The 21,531-nt window shown below is 35.1% G+C and overlaps 2 protein-coding genes across 3 annotated transcripts; both read left to right on the top strand.

Moving 5' to 3' along the window:
- The first annotated feature begins 72 nt into the window (after positions 1 to 72).
- Positions 73 to 6,121, top strand: LOC117344090. Its single transcript, XM_033906740.1, has 5 exons — positions 73 to 125; positions 477 to 882; positions 1,361 to 1,432; positions 5,279 to 5,350; positions 6,026 to 6,121. Exons 1-5 carry the CDS (start codon positions 73 to 75, stop codon positions 6,119 to 6,121), a joined length of 699 nt encoding a protein of 232 aa, XP_033762631.1.
- On the top strand, positions 5,277 to 21,500 carry LOC117343654 (transmembrane channel-like protein 7). Of its 2 annotated transcripts, XM_033906110.1 has the most exons (17): positions 5,277 to 5,350; positions 6,026 to 6,190; positions 7,376 to 7,457; positions 7,878 to 7,950; positions 9,772 to 9,944; positions 11,733 to 11,866; positions 12,407 to 12,554; positions 13,261 to 13,364; positions 13,779 to 13,854; positions 14,091 to 14,189; positions 14,572 to 14,700; positions 14,898 to 14,975; positions 15,175 to 15,288; positions 16,065 to 16,270; positions 16,457 to 16,636; positions 19,793 to 19,871; positions 20,700 to 21,500. In XM_033906110.1, exons 2-17 carry the CDS (start codon positions 6,171 to 6,173, stop codon positions 20,757 to 20,759), a joined length of 1,755 nt encoding a protein of 584 aa, XP_033762001.1. In that variant the 5' UTR covers positions 5,277 to 5,350; positions 6,026 to 6,170; the 3' UTR covers positions 20,760 to 21,500. The 2 variants fall into 2 exon arrangements, with proteins under 2 accessions (XP_033762001.1, XP_033762002.1); XM_033906111.1 differs by lacking the exon at positions 5,277 to 5,350 and having other exon boundaries at positions 5,998 to 6,190.
- Positions 21,501 to 21,531: the final 31 nt, after the last annotated feature.

The raw sequence follows: 21,531 nt of genomic DNA, 5'->3' as shown, positions 1-21,531 counted from the left end.
TATTATAATCAACAGCGTTATATCACGAACACAACTTCCAATAAAACACTACCGGTATATTTGGTTCAGAAAATGATCCTACCTTTAACCGGTGTTTTCCTACTTAAGTTTCTTACAGCGGGAAGGTTTGAGTGGCGAAAGGTTCATGTGCGTCTTGATTTTGTTAACGATGTCTAACTAAATTTCTTCGGATTTTGCGTAGATAATAACCAGCTAACATTACAAAATTGCCAATTGTTGTCTCACCATTATGATAATACCCTTGCGTCTTCTTAGGTTTTTGACCCCCAAATAGTTAAAAGCTTCAGCAGGCCCTGGCAACAGGGGTATGCAGACTTGGACATGCCCCTGTACCGCGATTCTCCTTTTCCACTAATATGTCAAACTTGCTAAATATGGAGACTGTCAGAACGCTAAGTAATAATACATGGATTATACTTTTTATAGTACTTAAAGAATATTTTATTCTCTTTCAGGGAGAGTTTTGGTGGGTATGCAAAGCAGGCCTACAAACGCCAGTTGCTGAAGGCTGCAGTTGAAGCACCAGCCAGTTCCCGTCGGGATACTATGGAAGATGAGAGAATATTGACAAACAGGAACATAATTTCACAGAATTCTAGAGAAACACAGAGCAATAGGAACCCTACACAGACAGTTGGTATGAAGAATGAGGAGTTATCTACGCAGACTGGTGGATATGTACCACAAATGGATACACATTCCACACAGAACACAGGGTTAAGCAGTTTAACACAGACTGAAAGAAACTTTACCCCAAGAGATATAGAGTACACCGGTGTAAATGTTGAGAAGAATGGTATGCAGCACAGAGAAAGTTTACATACAGAAGCCATAAGAGAGAAGAATGATAATATTCTACAGGTATGAAACCAACAAAAACTAAAAATTATGCCTTTCTTATCTAGACAAACTTAGAATCTTGGTTCATATTTGATAAATTGATAACCTGTTTAATATAACACAGGCCTTAGATTAATTAGTCTTATATAGGTTTTTGTTTCATATTGCACATTTGAAATTAAACAATTAAGTTCCTATGCTTAACAGTCCCACTTCTAATTCCTAATTTTTTCACAATTTAAGAACCAAGTATACTTTGTATCAATTTGATTTTTTTTTATTTGTTTATTTTTGATCTGTATTTTAAGCAGGTTGACTTTGCTGCTTGGGTACAGTGCAGTTGATATAGCTTTGATTATAAAGTTATGTATAGACTGATGCACATTACAATTGACTCAATCTGTATAGTAGATAATTTTTAATGGGTTTGTGAAAATTCTATGCTTCAAATCATCCAAATCTGTAAACAATTATGTACATTTTTGTTATATGATATTAGGAAACGGCATCATCTGCACGACAGAAATATCCTAATGATATGTCGGCACATGACTTTGAATTTAATGGCAAGGTAAGTGAAATAGTTAAAAGCATATTTCAAGTTCAATTTATTCCAAGGACCTATCGGCCCATAAGTGAAAATAACAACATGGAAATGCATAGGTATACAATAAAACAGTTACATGGTCGGAGAGTGTTCAACATAATATTGTAAGCTTATCCATCTCATTAGTTTAACAAAATAATATTTAACTATTAACCTTTTCTGCCCTTTTTCTAAAAGCTAAATGGATAAATTTACCAGTTTTATTTAGTTCTTTAACATTATTCACACTTAATAATTTGACTAATTTGAAAACACTTGGCTTTCTGTAATAATAATGTTTAATATATTGTTGACGAAGATCAGAGTAAAATGGACATTGTAGTAAAAAATGATACTCGTCTTCAATTTCCTCTAAATTACAACAATCGCATAATCTGTTAGCCCTAGGAACATTATGTTTTCTGCCATACTCTATATTTAAATTATGTGACGAAAGTCTTAATTTAGCTAGACACTTTTTATAAATACTATCAATGGGCTTACTTAGATAAAATTGTAAACAAAAATTATCGACTAAATGTTTATATACTACACCTCGTGATGTAGCATTAATTCTATTAATGATTTCTTGCTGATACACATCCTTAATTCTATTTTCTATAACACTATACGTATAACAATCAGTTGCAGTATCATGCCAGAGATAAGAAAGGCCTACTTTATCAAGTTCATTTTCCATTCATCATTCGACTCAATTCTCTGTTCCAAACATGCTTTTAATATACAATTTGAAGTACTTTTCAGTTTAAGCCAATACTTAAAATTTTTTAGTTTCCTGATAATATATAATGGGAATCTGCCCAACTCCAAATAAAGAAAATCATTACATGTAGATTTATTAACTCCAAGTAAACTTTTACAAAAGATGGTATGTACTTTTTCTACGTCTGGTGCTTTATGATGCCCCCATATTTCACTTGCATATCCTAATATACTATTTATATATGTATCAAACACAGAATATTGTGTCTTAATATTAAATGAGTGACTTTTCAACTTACTATTTATGGAAAAGTAAGCTTTCCTACCTTGGTTAGCAACATGAATTTGAGTTTTTTTGAACTTTCCATTATAATTGAACAACATTCCAAGATAATTAAATTCATTAACTACTTCTATATCTACATTATTATAAAACCATTTTTCATTGTCACGCAGTCTACCTCCGTTCCTAAATATCATGATTTTAGTTTTATCAACATTAAGAGTTAATTTCCATTCATTATTATATAGATACAATGCATTTAACATTTCTTGGAGTGACTGAGGTGACTCTGCTATCAGAACGGTATCATCCGCATACATAATTAAAAATAGATTGATCAAACCAATTTCCACTGATTGGCAGTTCTCTCTAATAAAACACATTTCACAATCATTTACATATAAACTGTACAAAATAGGCGACAAAATTTCTCCTTTGAATAAACCGATCGTGTTTCTATAGTATTCTGACAATACTCCATTATGTTTGATGCAAGACTTTACATTATCATATAAAGATTGTATTATTTTTAACATCTTTCCATCAATTCCCTGTTTTATAAGTTTTGACCATAAACGGCTTCTATCAATTAAATCAAAAGCTTTTTTATAATCTATAAAGCAGCAGTATAATCTTTTTTTATTTTTCAATGTTTTGTTAACTAAAGTTTGCAGAACAAAAATAGCATCAACTGTAGAAAAACCAGGTTTAAATCCAAACTGAGCATCCGTTATTACATTATACTGTTTATCCCATTTCATCAGCCTCTTATTAAGAATGGATGTAAATAATTTGCCCATACAGCTTATTATTGTCAAACCTCTGTAATTATTCGGATTATCAATATCACCTTTTTTGAAAATTGGAACTATACAACCTTTTGACCAAGATTCTGGGAAAAAGCCAGACTGAAAAATATTATTGAAGACATTTGTAATACATGGTAGCAACTCAAATTTCTCACAATCAATAAAAAATTCATTTAAAATATTATCCTCACTACAACTTTTGCTCCTTTTCAGATTTCTTATTGCAGCAACCACTTCATCCTCACTGATTTGTAAATCTAATTCGTCGAAAATTGTCTCACCAGCCGTAATTGACATGTCACCATTGCCAAAATCATCATTGTTTAAATTAGACTGCATTGTCCTACTTTTAGTTTTCGAGAAATATTTATAAAACTGTTTTGGGTTATTCTTACGAATCAGATCTAACATATTACCTTCATGTCTGTTATATTGTCTTTTCAACCTGTTTTCAAGTCTTTTGTACAATGTCTTTTTTTCTATAAGGATACGATAATTTTCATCTGACTTAGAGCAGTTGAAGTTTCCCAATGCATGTTTATAGTCAAAATATTTTCTCTTACATTCATATGTAAACCATGGCTTATCATCTGACCTTTTAGAGCTATGTTGAACATTCATATTGTCATTTTTCGCACTCACTTTACGCACGTCACAATAAGGTAAAACACATGTATTAACAAGTTTACAAAAATCATCAATAACACCATTAACATCATTTTGTGAACTAACAATTCTATTCCCAATATCTATAAGATTATTTACATTAACACTAAGATTATTTCTAATAATATTTACATTTTCATTTCTCCATTTAGACACATAATAATGAATAACATATTGCTTTTGAAAACTTGTAACTGATGCATAACAATTACAGCGTCTACGTATTGCATGCCTATGACGTCATGACAGTATGACGACATAATTTAAACATGTACTATTCAATATAAATAACATACTTTCTACATACATATATAATGTATATACAAGAACACTACATATAAAAACTGTGATCATAATTTCCAAAACGCATTTAATTTAGTTACTTACAAGGAGAGTTTTTCTTTCTGCAGTGGCATGTAACAAAAATTTACCCAATCTATTCAAGGTTTTAACACTTTTACTGGAAAATAATTCTATCAATTTATAAACACTTGGACGAGAATAATAATACTTAAGGGTTATAACTGTAATATTTTTTTACGTTATTGAGCAATAACACAAAAAAACTGGGGTGTACTCTGAATAAATCGCGAAGCGGTTTATGAAAAGAGTACACCCCAGTTTTTTGTGTTATTGCTCAATAATGTAAAAAGAATATTACAGTTAACCCTTATAATTTAATTAACAACGATAAGAAACATTTTCATTAAGTATAACATGTTTATTTTACTCCAGATATTTAAAAACACATCGATAAATACAAAATCCCGTGAACAACGATTACTCCGCTGACGTCACAGTCAACTTCCGGTATAACTGAAAGTAGTTCCTTTTATTTTTTTATGTTATGAGATGATAACATAATTTTTTGAGCCAATGAAAATGCTTGTTACAAGCAAAATTAAATTATTTTTTGATGTATGTTTTTCTTAGTTCAGAATATGCAGGACAAAGAAGCACAAAATGTACTTCGTCCTCGACGTCATTTTTGTCACAAACTGTGCAAACTCTTTGACTTCTAGGTATTTTATTGTAGCGCCCAGATTCAATATTTAGACTGTGTCCTTGCATACGGAATTGACTCAATAACTTTTTAAATTTATAATTAATTGGCTTAATAAGATAAAATTGAGTATTGAAGGTATCCACAATATGTTTGTATAAATAACATTTCGACGATATATCAAACGCACTGCGTAATTCTTTAATAAATACATCATGAAAATAGACTGATACACATCACAATTGACATATATAGTAGACAATTTTTAATGGGGGTTGTGAAAATTCTATGCTTCAAATCATCCAAATCTGCAAACAATTATGTACATTTATGTTATATGATATTAGGAACAGGCATCATCTTCACGACAGAAATATCCTAATGATATGTCGGCACATGACTTTGAATTTAATGGCAAGGTAAGTGAAATAGTTAAAAGCATATGTATCCTATACAAGACTTGTGCTGCAGCTGTTCTGATTAAGTCTTTAAACACACAATTGAAATGGATCCTACTTTTTTCAAGAAGTCCCATCATACCACAATTAAATGTATTACCTGTACAGCCAATCAGCGTTAAATAAAATGGATCTTTAAGGAATTTCCTTTGGAAATTAAGCAGCCTTTGTTCTTGTTCTATGATCAGATAATGCATGAGTGGAAAATTAAAGCCACGATTAATTTCCATTGGTTTTCCATATGAAATTTACAAAATAATTAAGGTAGTTTTCATTTTAATAATCTGTCTGGCTTTATCGTTTCAAGGATTGTTTAAGAAAAGAATTGTGAATCATCTAACTCTTAATTAAAAAACAATGTCAGGTTAATTTCAGAAGATCACACAGTAAAATGGACAATATACATGCATGAGCTAGCTAGCTAGATTGACTGAAATATCTGAATGCGTAATTGAATTGCTTACAATGATATAGACAAATATATTTTGGCATGCCAATCTCAAAATTTGATGTAACAATTCACTTTCCCAACGGTATATTGCTTTAAATTTAGTTTAATTTGTGAAACTCATAACTGTGCATACATTATTATGTACATGTATGTTACTTTAATATATTTTCTAAATTGCTTCAAAGCCATTTATGAGGAGGGTGTCTCTGGCCCAGACATTGTCAAAATCTATCGTTACCTGGGAGTTTACAAGCTCGTCATTCAAGGACACAGTTCAATGAAGATCAATACCAGAGGAATATAACAGAACCTTCAAAGCTGAAGGACTTTATGGGGACAGATTCCCTTATGTAAGTACTAGGTCATATCAACAGTATTGTGATATTAATGATACACGTGTACACAATGCACCTTGTTAGTTTACCAAGTTCAGTCAAATACTGTGTACAGAGTTCTCTGCTTTTAAATACTAATATAAGATTTAATACTGCTCTAATGTAAAGTACAGAATATTAGCAGGAACTATACAGTAGCTATAGAATATAGTATTTTGACTGAGTCATCCATGTTTTTTGAAAATAATGATGCAATTAACAATTTGCAGTTCTTACAAAAATCATAACCACATTTAAAATTAAACTGAAACACTTCAGTTTTAGACAATAATTAAGTTTTGACATTGTAAAGTTTCCATTTACTATTTTTTTCTTTTTTTTTCTTAAAATTTTGGGTTTGTGGGATGTCAACATACATTATTTTAATTTTTAAATCATCTGCCCGAAGTTTGTTCAAATGTGGTTTAGAAATGTTTCTGATAACCTTGACCTACATTCAAGGTCACAGGGGTCAAATAGGCTGAAATATATAAGCAATTTCTTCTCAATAACCATGAGGCCTAGAGACATGATGTTGGGTCTGTATCATACTGAGGTAAATGGCTGCCAATTAAGTTTGTTCAAATGTATGACCATGACCTACATTGAAGATCGCAATGAGTTCACGATAGCTGAGAGATTCTGAGACCTGATATTGGTTGGGCCATAGTATGCTGCAATGAATTAAGGACTACAAAATCTATTTCCATGAATAAACCAAGTCTACTCTGATATCTAAATAAAATGGTAATCAACTTAGAGTATCTGCATAATTAATGACCTAGATCAACTTCAAAGTTGCTCTAGAAGCGGGTGAGCGATACAGCCCATTGGGCCTCTTTACATTTGTAGATAGGAATGGATGAATTTTGTTGCAAAATCAGACTAAAAACCAGTGTTTGATAGAAAGCAAAAATCATTACCATAAAGCAACATGAAAACAAAAGATGTGAAATGAGAATTAGTATTATCATCAGATTTGTTTAATATCTTTTCTACTTTTAGAAATATTTTAACAATTAAGAAACAGACACTCTGAATACAATGTGATATGGGAATATAAAGTCAGCTAGTGTAGATAGAAAGAAAACCTATTTGTTCAGTAGCTGTTTGATGTAGTCCCCATACTGCAGCTCCAATGATTATTAAAATGTGTGACAGGATCGACAGAACACAAAAACAACAGAAAAAGAATATACGTGCCAGTATGAACTGCCTAACTCTCCTCATTCATGATTTCAAGGTTAGTTTTTTTTACTCTATAATGATAATTAAATTTTCTATCACCTGTAAAATGACAAATGAGTTCATGAAATTGTGCAGAATTTCAAGTCATGAATATTTATGAACTTTGGAATTAATTAATTATTATTCATTCATCAAGTGCTTTGCTGAAAACTTCATGAAATATTATGAATGATTGTGCAATAATAATATCATCATGAATTATTCTTGAACTTTTATGCATGTAGCTGAAAGTCATCAAAATGATTGACTGGTAAAATACATTATTTATATTTCTTTTATATTGATAGATTGATAATGCTTATAATTTGATTTATTGAGACTTATTGTGAAATTTGAGTGAAACTTTAAACTTTGTGTACTGAAAAAATTGTTATGAATTTGGTGCTTTATTCTGACAATCTTATAAATCTTTCAGATCTGGTACAAACGATGGAAACACAAACGCTGGGAACTGCCTCTGCTCATAAAGTACATCGAAAAAATAGAAAGTATGTTATATACAATGTAGATACACAATGTGTACATGCAAGTGTTGTGTACAGTACTAAAGGAGAACATGACCAGACCTGTAAGAAAAATATGACAGAAATTTTTCTGTAGATCTAGATAGAGTTGTCAATTATCCTAAATTAGCCACAAAAGCTTAATTAATTAGTTTGTCCTTAAGTTTTAATATGATGCATTTTCTCAGCTATAAATAACCTAGCACAAATTAAGCACCTGACTGAGACTGGTGTCGGCCATAATAACGAACTTCTGTCAGAATAACCATGAACATCTATAGAGGCCACCTGTCTTTAAATCTTATTTTCTTTGCTCCCTTGATTGGCCTTTACAGACATTTTGAACAAAACTTGGTTATATATTTGGTCAGAAGAAAAGAAATTGTTGTTGTGAAGGACTAAATGTCAAGTTTTTTATTTATTTATTTTTTCTGTAAAAAGTTAAATGAAAGTCTATACTGATTTACACACTGATTTTTACACTTGGAAAGATGGCATATTTGAGAATGAATATGGTGATTTCTAATGATTTTGATCATACACATTGTAGCTTGACCCGATCAAGATTAATTTATCAGTATAATATAACAGCAATATAGACCATTTAGCCTCTTTAAATAATAAATACACTTTCTAACATTTTGAGTGTCCATAAATCTCATGATTACTAATTCAGACTCAGACTTCTGCAATAAAGCAATAATATAAGCACCATTCCCTGATCCTGATCATCATTCCCAGATCATCATATTCTGATCCTGATCATCATTCCCTGATCCTGATCATCATTCCCTGATCCTGATCATCATTCCCCGATCCTGATCATCATTCCCTGATCCTGATCATCATCCCTGATCCTGATCATCATTCCCTGATCCTGATCATCATTGCCTGATCATCATTGCCTGATCATCATTGCCTGATCCTAATCATCATCCCTGATCCTGATCATCATTCCCTGATCATCATTGCCTGATCCTAATCATCATTCCCTGATCCTAATCATCATTGCCTGATCCTGATCATCATTGCCTGATCCTAATCATCATTGCCTGATCCTGATCATCATTGCCTGATCCTAATCATCATTCCCTGATCATCATTGCCTGATCCTGATCATCATTGCCTGATCATCATTGCCTGATCCTAATCATCATCCCTGATCCTGATCATCATTCCCTGATCATCATTGCCTGATCCTAATCATCATTCCCTGATCCTAATCATCATTGCCTGATCCTGATCATCATTGCCTGATCCTAATCATCATTGCCTGATCCTGATCATCATTGCCTGATCCTAATCATCATTCCCTGATCATCATTGCCTGATCCTGATCATCATTGCCTGATCCTAATCATCATTCCCTGATCATCATTGCCTGATCCTGATCATCATTGCCTGATCCTGATCATCATTGCCTGATCCTAATCATCATTGCCTGATCCTAATCATCATTCCCTGATCCTGATCATCATTCCCTAATCCTGATCATCATTGCCTGATCCTAATCATCATTGCCTGATCCTAATCATCATTCCCTGATCCTAATCATCATTCCCTGATCATCATTGCCTGATCCTGATCATCATTGCCTGATCCTGATCATCATTGCCTGATCCTAATCATCATTCCCTGATCCTAATCATCATTCCCTGATCATCATTGCCTGATCCTGATCATCATTGCCTGATCCTGATCATCATTGCCTGATCCTAATCACCATTCCCTGATCCTAATCATCATTCCCTGATCCTGATCATCATTCCCTGATCCTGATCAATGTCCTTTTGATTAATCTTGTAGGTAACTTTGGGTCCGGTCTTGGCTCCCTGTTTGTATTTGCCCGCTGGGTGCTGTGTCTGAATATTGGACTGAGTGTACTTTGGTCAGGCCTGGTCATACTTCCAACAGCTGTTACATTCTCCTACAACAAAATCACAGTGGATTTCAACTTTAAAAATCTACTGGATGGCAGGGTGAGTGTTAGGACAGCAAGTTTTAATTAAGTACTAATTAAGTTTAACAAGTGGAAACCATGCATGTAGCAGACACTTTTTGATTTTGACACAGCACATTAGTTTTATGAAATGATATTTATTTTCTGTGCATTATCGAATCATTTATATGTACATGAGTAATGTATAAAAAATTATATACAAAATGTGTATTTTGTTATGTAAACTGAATTTAATTAGCTAAACAACATGTGTAACATGCTATGTTTAAACCTATAGCTAAAATATATCTTATATGTGCATACCTTTAGATGTTGTGAAAGTTTACATTGATGTTTTCTTTCAAAAGGCCCTTACCTATAATTTCTGAATAGAACATTCGTAAATAGGAAATTTAAAATGAAGCATATACTTTGCTATGTACTACAGTTATGTTGCACGTCTTTATTCATAAAAATCACAAAATTATGTTTCCTTATAGTGAATTGTAAAAGATAGAACACTTTCCATCATGAGTGGATTAAAGGCATATTTAGATAACATACAATGTATTCATGTTTCTTTTATATAAATTACCAAGAATTCTGCCTTTTATACGACTGTAGTAATTCCTTTTTATTTATCACCAGTGTCAGATACTGTCTTAAGATTATTAATTCCCACTGCTACTTCCAGTGTAAGGGTTTTGTACAAATCTGAACACCAATAAAATCATATACAATATTTCTGATTCCCACTTTGTCACCAGTGTTATACCTATATCAGATGTCTTTTTAATTCACCACGAAAATAAAGGTAATATTGTTTACTTAATTATATGATTTACAACATCAGCAACTGTCAAGTAATTCCAAATATCCACACATTTGGTATATCGATCAGTCTCCCATAATAATCTCTGTATTGCCAATATATCTACTCTAAGATATAAGTGTACAGGCTCTATGAATTAATTAAAAACTATACACAACCACAGACAACTCATACAACTACTGTTTTACCTGGCTGTCTCTAGCACTTTTCTATTACATTATGTATACTGTTCTTCTAACTGCTCCTCGCTTTCCTACTAAATTACACTCCAAGTCTGAATTGGAAGCTCCTTAGGAAGCTCCTTCCACACTCCAGAATTCCCTAGACTCTACATTTGTATACTGACCTGCTCTCTACAAACTCCCTGTGCTGTACATGTCTGTCCCCTTTAACTGAATTCTGATAAATAAAACCAGGCTGCTGATAAGGTGAATTAAACCTGCTGAGGTCAGCTCACATACCCGGCCTGTATATCTTTCTCACAAATTAGACTTCCCCACCAGAATACTAACAGTCATTTGATTTATTAACTCCCTACCAAAACAGCAATTAGCTATGGCTACTTAACTGCTCTAACTTTAACACTGCCCTGGACAAGCCATGGATAAATACAAGTATGTACACAATCAACAATACCACAGTACAATACATTAGACTGCCCCCTGTCTCAAGAATAATAAAATTAGAAATCAAATTGAGTTTTCTAATTTTGGTCCCAATTGATCCTTAGATTCAAATTAGAGAATCTTGTATTAGGAAAATTAAAGGGAGATAATCTAGTATTAGAATACAGCTGATCACCTTTTTTACAAAATACATGTACTGCCCATTCTATAGCACAATAGCAATACATATTGAAACTGGTTATGTTGGATAGAATAAACATATGGAGAGGATATTGTTAATATGTTTAAATAGGTTATGTGTGCAAAGTTATTAAAATACTTCATATAAAGACATAAGTAGATCGACAATTAAGCAATCTTGTCATTTCAGGGAGCAGTGGGACAGTCCTGGTTATTCTTTGGAAAATATCAGGCAAAAGTAGGCAATGATTACTGGTTGTCTGTGGCATATTTGTTCCTCCTACTTATCACCTACTTTGGCAGTCTGCTACTGATCATGAGGAGGTATAAATCATCTTTAATATAAATCAATCATTCATTTAATCATTGATGTCAATCTTTTTTAATTTCATCGGGGTATGAAAAAAAAATTGTTTGCAAACTGTATGAATCCGCGAAGCAGATTCTTACAGAAGTTTATAATTAATTTTTGAAAATAATTTTCTCATTTAAAACATGTTTTATTTACAATTTTACTGGTTTTATATGGGATTCTTTTTCTCTAATCACTACAGAACGTCAATTGTCGTATTGTGACGTCACATTTTTCGTGCCATTCTCGGATTTTTTTTCATAGTGGTATGAAAAAAAAATCTCAACCAATCAGAAAGCCGCATTCTGCATACAAATAATGGAAAATTGATTATATAGCTGTATAATTAACTAATAAACTTATGTTGAACAAGTTATTTTGGGATGCACAGACATAATTTGCAAAATTCCATTTAATAGTTTACAAAGAATCTGTCATCATGAATATCACCATCAATAAATTTTTCTACCTAGGTGTAAAGTTAGCTATAGCCTGTCTCTGTTGTGTTGTAGTATTGGAGAAGCCAGTCTGCCAAAGTCAGCGTCCCCACTCCAGAGCCACAACAAGTTCTCACTTCTGCTGTTCACATCCTGGGATCACTCCATCACCAATAAGGAGGCAAGCAGTAACATGGTGTATGGTATAGCCAGCATCATCAAGGTACATCACCTAAACACTTCAGTCTTATTTAAACCCAAATGAATGAAATATCTCATTAAGCAAGAAGTCCTGGAGAGACCTGATATTGTGCCTGTAGCATGCTGGGATGAAGGGCTGTCAAAAATGTTGAACTTGACCTTCATTCAAGGTCACAGGGTCAAATGTGCTAAAATCTTGAATGACTACTTTTCCCTAAGTAAGAGGCTCAGAGATCTGATATTGGTTCTTGAGCATGCTGGGTTAAAGAGCTATCAAGATTGTTGAAATGAATGACCTTGACCCTCAATCATGGTTACAGGGGTCAAATATGCTGAAATCTTTAAAACAACTTCTTTTCACTAAGCAAGGGGCACAGAGACCTGATATATCAAAACTCAGGGGAATGTTACGGCTCATGGGCATCTAATGTTCTAAGAAACTACTGCAATTTCTCAAATTTTGTGCCAGTTAACAATCTTCCCTTTTAAATATTGTCTCCAAAATTTTGCATGATTAATTTTTAGGTTGATTATCTTCATTATTCATCTATCTAAATAACTCATTGCATGGTATCGCACACTGTACATCAAAAACTGATCAAATTGGGAAAAAATCATGCATTCTGAAATAAATATGAAAATATAAAAAAAAAAGTCATGTAAATACTGTTATTATATTGTAAAGATAATTGATTACCTGAAATAAATGAGTTTTAATTTGTCGCCAGGACAACCTGTATGAGGTAAAGGCATCCGATGCTGAGCGTAAACGCAGTGTGAAGGAAAAGCGAGGCATTTACTGTCGTCGTATCCTGGCCTGGTTCTTTACCATGTAAATACACTCCTATATTGGGTAACTTTTTAATCCTGTGTTGTGTGCCATTGATTCTCTTTACTGTAATCTTCTATATCATGCGGATTGTTCATTATTAAGCATTGTAAATAAATAATTTTTGGTCAATTTTTTGGAGACAGATTATCTCCTGGGTACTTATATATTAATATCTACAAACTACAGATAAAAAATGTGTTCATGATTTGGTGTCAATAGCTCATGATAAAGACAAAAAATCCTTTTAGGGCAAATCAAATCTTTAACCATTGTGGACACTACATAAGACAGTTCTTATGCTTCACATTGGTCATTAGTCTGATGAATTAAGGTAACAGTATTGTCATCAAAACGTCACACTCTTAAATATTATATTGGTTGTGTCATATAACTTCTGTCATAGTTTATTTCCAGTCTGTTGGTCGGAGGTGGGTGTACACTCATTGTCTTCCTTGTCATCTATAATGTCTCCGGTCTAATAAAGGAACAGGTATTTTATCACATGAATACATTCTATAAATGAAAAAACGCTTTTATGAAAAAAGTACATTTTGATCAATTAAAAGATGAAATTACGATTAGGTTGTTAATCACTGATACAAAACTACAATACAATTCCCTTCACCATCTGCGTTTACCCTAGCTGTATGTAATATAATTAAATTGAACTGGTTGCAGCTGACTATAAAAAAGTATAGGATGATATTAGTAATTATCGTGTTACAGGGAGATGTGAGCCTATCTGAGGACAGCTTAGTAATTGTGTACAGCACTCCAATTATCTTCACACTCATCAATGTCCTGGTGCCTGTGTGTATCAAACAGGTACATTATGAATTTGATTTTATGTAAAAATATTGAATGAAGCAATCTTTAGCTTGTAAAGTGCTCCTATATCGACCATCTCTTATCATTTTAATCACTTCTTAATTAATACCTGAAAGCATGTACTACTGTATCAATTTCATCAAAATTCTCTCAATAATATCTTTCACCAGTTCAGTCTAAATCTTTAAATTCTCCCATATTTTCCCTCCCCTAATGATCTCTTTAGTGTTTTTCTCACACTATACTGTCAAATCTCAATTTTAATCATTTTCACTTTTAAATCCCAATTTCATAATTGACACACACAAACATTCTTTCCCAGTATTTTGTACCTATTTTAAAATCTGTCAAAAGATAAAATAAATTGTGTTTACTTCAGTTACCCAAGTTGGAAGATTATCATAGCGGAAGAACAGAGCTCTACATCACACTGGCTCGAGTCTTCTTCCTCAGGATGGCTAATCTCTTCTGTCTGCTTATATCTTTGTACACCAATATTAGCTCCCATGTAAGTCTATCAAACACCTTGTTGTCAGATAGGTTGAATCTAGTGACTAGGTCAGAGTACCCACGTCAAAAGTTTCCCTCTAGAAACTAAAGTTTGTCAAATTTCTTGTTATATCATTTATTAAACATATGTGCCCTTATATATAATTTACTTGATATCTGTTTTATGTGACCGTTTGTTTACCTTTCTCACCACAGATTGAAGGTGGTGGATGTCTGGGAACTGTCATTGGTCAAGAGATCTACAAACTGGTTGTCATGGATACCATCATTCATGTAAATTCCCCTAAGATACATATGTACTGTAAATATAGAAATTACTTCCCTTATGCTGTAATGTAAGTAAGTTTATAAAATAGATTCCCATTCAGCAAGGATTGAAGGGTTCCACCTGTAATTATATGATATGTGAATCTGGTCAAAGTTTGCTACAATGAAGACAATCTTGGACTTACTGTGTTTTGGTATTTTCCAGGTAATATTCATTACTACTTTCAAGTTTCTACCTTATTACTGGACCAAACAGAAGTCTGAATTTGACCTGTCATCAGCTGTACTAGTCCTTGTGTACAGACAAGGCCTGGTGTGGGTAAGTCTTAACTGGATGACCTTAACAACATTTAACCTGACCTTCACAAATTTTAATAAAAGTGGGGACATGATTTATATGCATGCTATATTACCATATTGTAGATAAACATTGATAAGTTGGGTGGTCATCCATGTTTTTGCGAGTTAGAAACGCATGCAATTATAGTCTGCCTTTCAACAAAAACTGACATATTGTCTGGCCTTGGTTTGATTCCTGGATTGGGTGTAAAAGGACAACTATCCATGTCAATACACTGGATTTTCTTAGGTGGAGTTTGTTTGTTTTTGTTTAACGTCCTATTAACAGCCAGGGTCATTTAAGGACGTGCCAGGTTTTGGAGGTGGAGGAAAGCCGGAGTACCCGGAGAAAAACCACCGGCCTACGGTCAGTACCTGGCAACTGCCCCACGTAGGTTTCGAACTCGCAACCCAGAGGTGGAGGGTTAGTGTTAAAGTGTCGGGACACCTTAACCACTCGGCCACCGCGGCCCCTTAAAGGTGGAGTATCTGCTGCTGGGACTCCTGTAGGGAAAAGTAACAAATGATGTGTATAATATAAATATTATGTTTGTAGTTAGCTCCTCACACATAAAGACTTAATTAAATTCCTGCACCCTTCAACCTAGGCCAATAGTTATGACTCAAGAGTTATGAATAGCATGTATTGATACAACTTGTTTCATAATTTTGTTTTTTTAAATATGGATACATGTTTGTAATAGATATATCATGCAACAGGTAGATATGTATTGTCATGCTGTATATGTGTTGTAGGTGGGGACAATAGCCTGTCCATTGATGCCTCTAGCTGGTGCCATTTCTTGCCTTGTGTTTTTTATCACCAATTACCATGTTGTGCGATGTGTGTGCAGACCTCCTCTGAAGCGGTGGAACCAGTCCCGTAATACCAGGTTCTTGATGGGATTCCTTCTCATCACAATGGCTGCTGTCATATTACCAATGTCTGTGGTCATAGGCAGGTGTGCACACTCTTCATTGTCTTTTTAATAATACTTCCAAATTGGCTCTTGCAGTGCATCTTTAAAATTGGTCTTTAATTTATACTAACATCATCTATGTTATTGACAAGTCACAGATGTCTTCATCAAAGAGTCAATTTTTATACATGTAAATTTGTGAAGAAAATGCATGTTTAATTTTTGCAGTCAGAACCTTATCCACTTGGGTCAAACATCCTCCTCCAACCGTTTCTGCGGACCGTTTGGGAGAGGACGCCCTACTGATGCCTACAGACACTTTGTCGCCCAACTCGACAGCTGGCCAGGTCAGGTGTTAAAATGGCTGGGCTCCGATATTGTTACCATCCCACTGGTCTTTATCATCATGTAGGTACCGATCTGTGTCACTTCCCTCATTATTGTGTCAGTAAGGCACCTTCCTCTCCTTATCATCATACTGAATATAACGAGGCCATACCCTCTCTGAACTAGTCAATATGTGAGCAGAGCCCCTCAAGAAGGCACCCTTCCTTTAACTAGGTCCCCCCCTGTACTCATTAATGTAAATAGGCCACCCTTCATCTAATTAGGTCACTCTCTATCTGTACTCATTAATGTAAGAAGGCCACCCTTCCTCTTACTAGGTCACCTTCGTCTCTAACTAGGTTACCCCCACTCTGTACTCATCAATGTAAGTAGGCCACCCTTCCTCTAACTAGGTCACCTCCACTCTGTACTCATCAATGTAAGTAAAACCTCTTCCACTAACTAGGTCACCCTCACTCTGTACTCATTAATGTAAGTAGGTCACCCTTCCTCTAACTAGGTCACCCCCACTTTGTACTCATCAATGTAAATAGAACCCCTTCCTCCAACTAGGTCACCCCCCCCCCCCCCCCCCCCTCTGTACACATTAATGTAAGTAGAACCCCTTCCTCTAACTGTACTCATTAATGTAAGTAGGTCACCCTTCCTCTAACTAGGTTACCCCCACTCTGTACTCATCAATGTAAGTAGAACCCCTTCCTCTAACTAGGTCACCCCCCCCCCCCCACACCCCCTCTGTACTCATCAATGTAAGTAGAACCCCTTCCTCTAACTGTACTCATTAATGTAAGTAGGTCACCCTTCCTCTAACTAGGTCAACCCCACTCTGTACTCATCAATGTAAGTAGGCCATCCTTACTCTAACAAGAGATCCCAGAGGGATCTTGGCGCCCACCATTGAATGTTCTTCATAGGTTCCATGTCAGATTGATCTTTTCCCTACTTTTCTCTTCTTCTAAGTCTTACTAATCTGTGTAAATTCAGAAGAAGCCTCTAGTACTTTTCAAACAAGGGCAACCTATATATAAAATTTAAGATTTAGGCACCAAGGGGGACCTATACATGGAATTTGAGAAAGATTCCTTCAGTACTTTCTGAGAAATAGCGATAACAAACTTCAATTGTCAAAATCCAAGATGGCTGCCTGTCGGCCATGTTGTTTTCCGATTTGTCTCAAAATGCAATATGCATAACTAGGCACCAAGGGGAACCTACATATGAAATTTCAAAAAGATCCCTTCAATACTATCTTAGAAATAGCGATAACAAACTTCAATTGTCAAAATCCAAGATGGCTGCCTGTCGGCCATGTTGTTTTCCGATTGGTCTCAAAATGCAATATGCATATCTAGACATCAAGGGGAACCTACATATGAAATTTCAGGAAGATCCCTTCATCAGTTTCTTAGAAATAGCGATAACAAGTTTCAATTTTCGAAATCCAAGATGGCTGCCTGTCGGCCATGTTGTTTTCCGATTAGTCTCAAAATACAATATGCATAACTAGGCACCAAGGGGAACCTACATATGAAATTTCAGGAAGATCCCTTCAATACTAGCTTAGAAATAGCGATAACAAACTTCAATTGTCAAAATCCAAGATGGCTACCTGTCGGCCATGTTGTTTTCCGATTGGTCTCAAAATGCAATATGCATAACTAGGCACCAAGGGGAACCTACATATGAAATTTCAGGAAGATCCCTTCAATACTAGCTTAGAAATAGCGATAACAAACTTCAATTGTCAAAATCCAAGATGGCTGCCTGTCGGCCATGTTGTTTTCTGATTGGTCTCAAAATGCAATATGCATAACTAAGCACCAAGGGAAACATATATATGAAGTTTGAGAAAGATCCCTTCAGTACTTTCTGAGAAATAGCGATAACAAGAATTGTTTACGGAGGGACGGACGGACGGACGGACCACGGACCACGGACGCAGGGCGATTTGAACAGCCCACCATCTGATGATGGTGGTCTAACTAGGTCACCCCCCCCCACCCCCCCCCCCCCCCCCTTTTGTACTCATCAATGTAGGTAGAACTCCTTCCTCTAACTAGGTCAACCCCACTCTGTACTCATCAATGTAAGTAGGCCACCCTTCCTCTTACTAGGTCATCTCCCCCCCCTCTGTACTTGTTAATGTAAGTTGCACCCCTTCCTCTAACTAGGTCAACCCCACTCTGTACTCGTCAATGTAAGTAGACCACCCTTCCTCTAACTAGGTCAACCCCACTCTGTACTCATCAATGTAAATAGACCACCCTTCCTCCAACTAGGTCACCTCATGTACTCATCAATGTAAGTAGACCACCCTTCCTCTAACTAGGTCAACCCCACTCTGTACTCATCAATGTAAGTAGGTCACCCCCCTCCCTCTGTACTCATCAATGTAAGTAGAACCCCTTCCTCTAACTAGGTCAACCCCACTCTGTACTCATCAATGTAAGTAGGCCACCCTTCCTCTTACTAGGTCACCCCCCCCCCCCCCCCCCTCCCCTCTGTACTTGTTAATGTAAGTTGCACCCCTTCCTCTAACTAGGTCAACCCCACTCTGTACTCATCAATGTAAATAGACCACCCTTCCTCTAACTAGGTCAACCCCATTCTGTACTCATCAATGTAAATAGACCACCCTTCCTCTAACTAGGTCAACCCCATTCTGTACTCATCAATGTAAGTAGGTCACTCCCACACTGTACTCATCAATATAAGTAGAACCCCTTCCTCTAACTAGGTTGCCCTGCTCTGTAATCATCAATGTAAGTAGGCCACCCTTCCTCTAACTAGTTCACCCCTTCTCTGTACTGCACAATATCTTAAGTAAGTTATCATCCTTTATTCCTTTATCGTATACATATTAGTGACCCATTTTCTTTGTTCAAGATGTCATTAAGTCAACCTTTGAATAATCTTCTTTTTATTGTCTTAAGAATAGATGTCCTTCTTCTTAGGCACCTATCCTGTGCCCCCTCTCTCTCTCCGTCCTAATTATGCAATATTAGGTAATAATTTGTCTGATCATCATTGCATGTGATTGTATGACTCTCCCTCTATATGATTTGTATTTTGATGTACAGCATTACAATCAGTGCATTCCGCTTAATTGGGTACATTTTGTTTGCATATACATTTGTAGCTATAAGTCACCCAGTTTTTTATTCCTTGTCATATAATGGATTGTAAAGCTGTTCATATATCATCTATATGTTACAGAGCAGTACTGAGCTACCAAGGGAAGCTTCTGTCTGGAGAAAAGCATTACAGGGTCCTGCTTCAGGCTGAACTTCAACAGGTGGGTACAACAATTCAAATAATTCCATGGCAGCTCTAAATGTTAACTTCATGTTTATTGGCCGCAGTGAAACCATAACACAAATACTCCATTTTACCAGAAGACTGTGACACATGCATCATTGAAATGTCTAAATGTAAAAGTATACATGTCCATACAAATATTTAACGTGTTACATCAACTGCCACAGTGGTGAACTTTCTAATCACTACTGATCCAGAAAAAAAGTATGTTACATGTACGTTCCCGGACTTTTCCGTGCAGGTTGTGAGTTTTCTCGACTATCAGCATCCTGATTATCGCGGGTCCGCAGTACTGTCAAGCTTTGTTACCTCGAACTCTGATAACTCGAAGACTCTGCTTATCTCAAAGTAAAAATTCAGTTCCGACAGAAAAAATTCCATATCAAATATACTAGGTTACCTCGAATACTCGGGACATCTCAAAGATTTTTAAAGACTGCACTGACTTTGAAATCGCGAGGTTGGACTGTATGTCAGAGTAGTTACATTTAACTACAATATGTAAATAACTTGTTCATGACTCAAACAAATCAACATCATTTTAGCGGTGATGATTGAAGTATGATAAAATATCTAGTTGCATGTTTATACCAACTTGGACATAGTTACATGTATATTAGTTTACAACTGTTGGTCATTTTAACACCAGTATTAGTCCTGGGTGGAAAACAATAGACTCAACGTATACTGCATTACATATATCTTGTTACTTGTTGGAGAAATGGATAATGGTATATAAGTAAAATATGCCAAGTTAAGCTTGGATGATGGCTCTGGTTTTAATTTTGATGTTCTGTTTTAATAGGAGAGAGAAGATAACCAGCAACTCATCAAAAAGCTACAGGTGGTCGGTATAGGCATGTGACAGAAACTTATGACTGTAGGAAAAACAGAAAGGAAGGATGCTGACTGAAACACAGAATATAGACAAGCTGTTTTACTCAATATAAGGATTCATTAATTTTCAATTCCTTACACAGCTTTGAAAATGTTCTCTCACATTGAGGTACCCAGCAGTCTGAAATGTTACAACCATCTGAGGTAGAATTCAATAAGGAGCAAGGTCTGTGCTATTTGCAGATAATGTTTATGCCAAGATGTGAATTTGCTGTGGTGAATAAACATAACTTGATGTAATGATTATGTGATCTGTGCTGCGACAAGAATTTTGGAGTGTGTCGGCAACTTGGTGCAGTGACAAGAATTTAGGGGTGTGCCTCAGCAGTCCCTTGCAGCGAGAAGAATTTACAGTTGGAACACTGCAATCCCTTGCAGTGACAGAAATTTAAGGGTTGTGATGGCATTTCAATTTCTTGCAGTGATAGCAATTTAGGGATGTGATGGCATTTAACTTCTTGCAGTGATAAGAATCAGGCTTCTCTTAGCAGAGACCAGTGTTGGGTACATTTTGCAATACTAGCAAAATATGGACAAAAACAGTCACAATGAAAGTTCTGAATTTATAATTATGACAAGTTGATTGTTAACTTAAACACATAAACATGTATCAGGCATGAAAATGGACTGATTGGTGTAGTTAGGATGAGAATCTGCCCTCATTTTATCATAATTGTATATTTTCTGGTGCTGATATAATAAAGGATTAGTCCTTAAATTCTCATATTTCAAAGCAAAAA

Source organism: Pecten maximus, chromosome 15, assembly GCF_902652985.1.
Source record: "Pecten maximus chromosome 15, xPecMax1.1, whole genome shotgun sequence".
In the NCBI taxonomy this organism is placed as follows: Eukaryota; Metazoa; Mollusca; class Bivalvia; order Pectinida; family Pectinidae; genus Pecten; species Pecten maximus.
The sequence above is the reverse complement of the archived record's forward strand: the minus strand, read 5'-3'. Positions and strand labels throughout refer to the sequence as shown.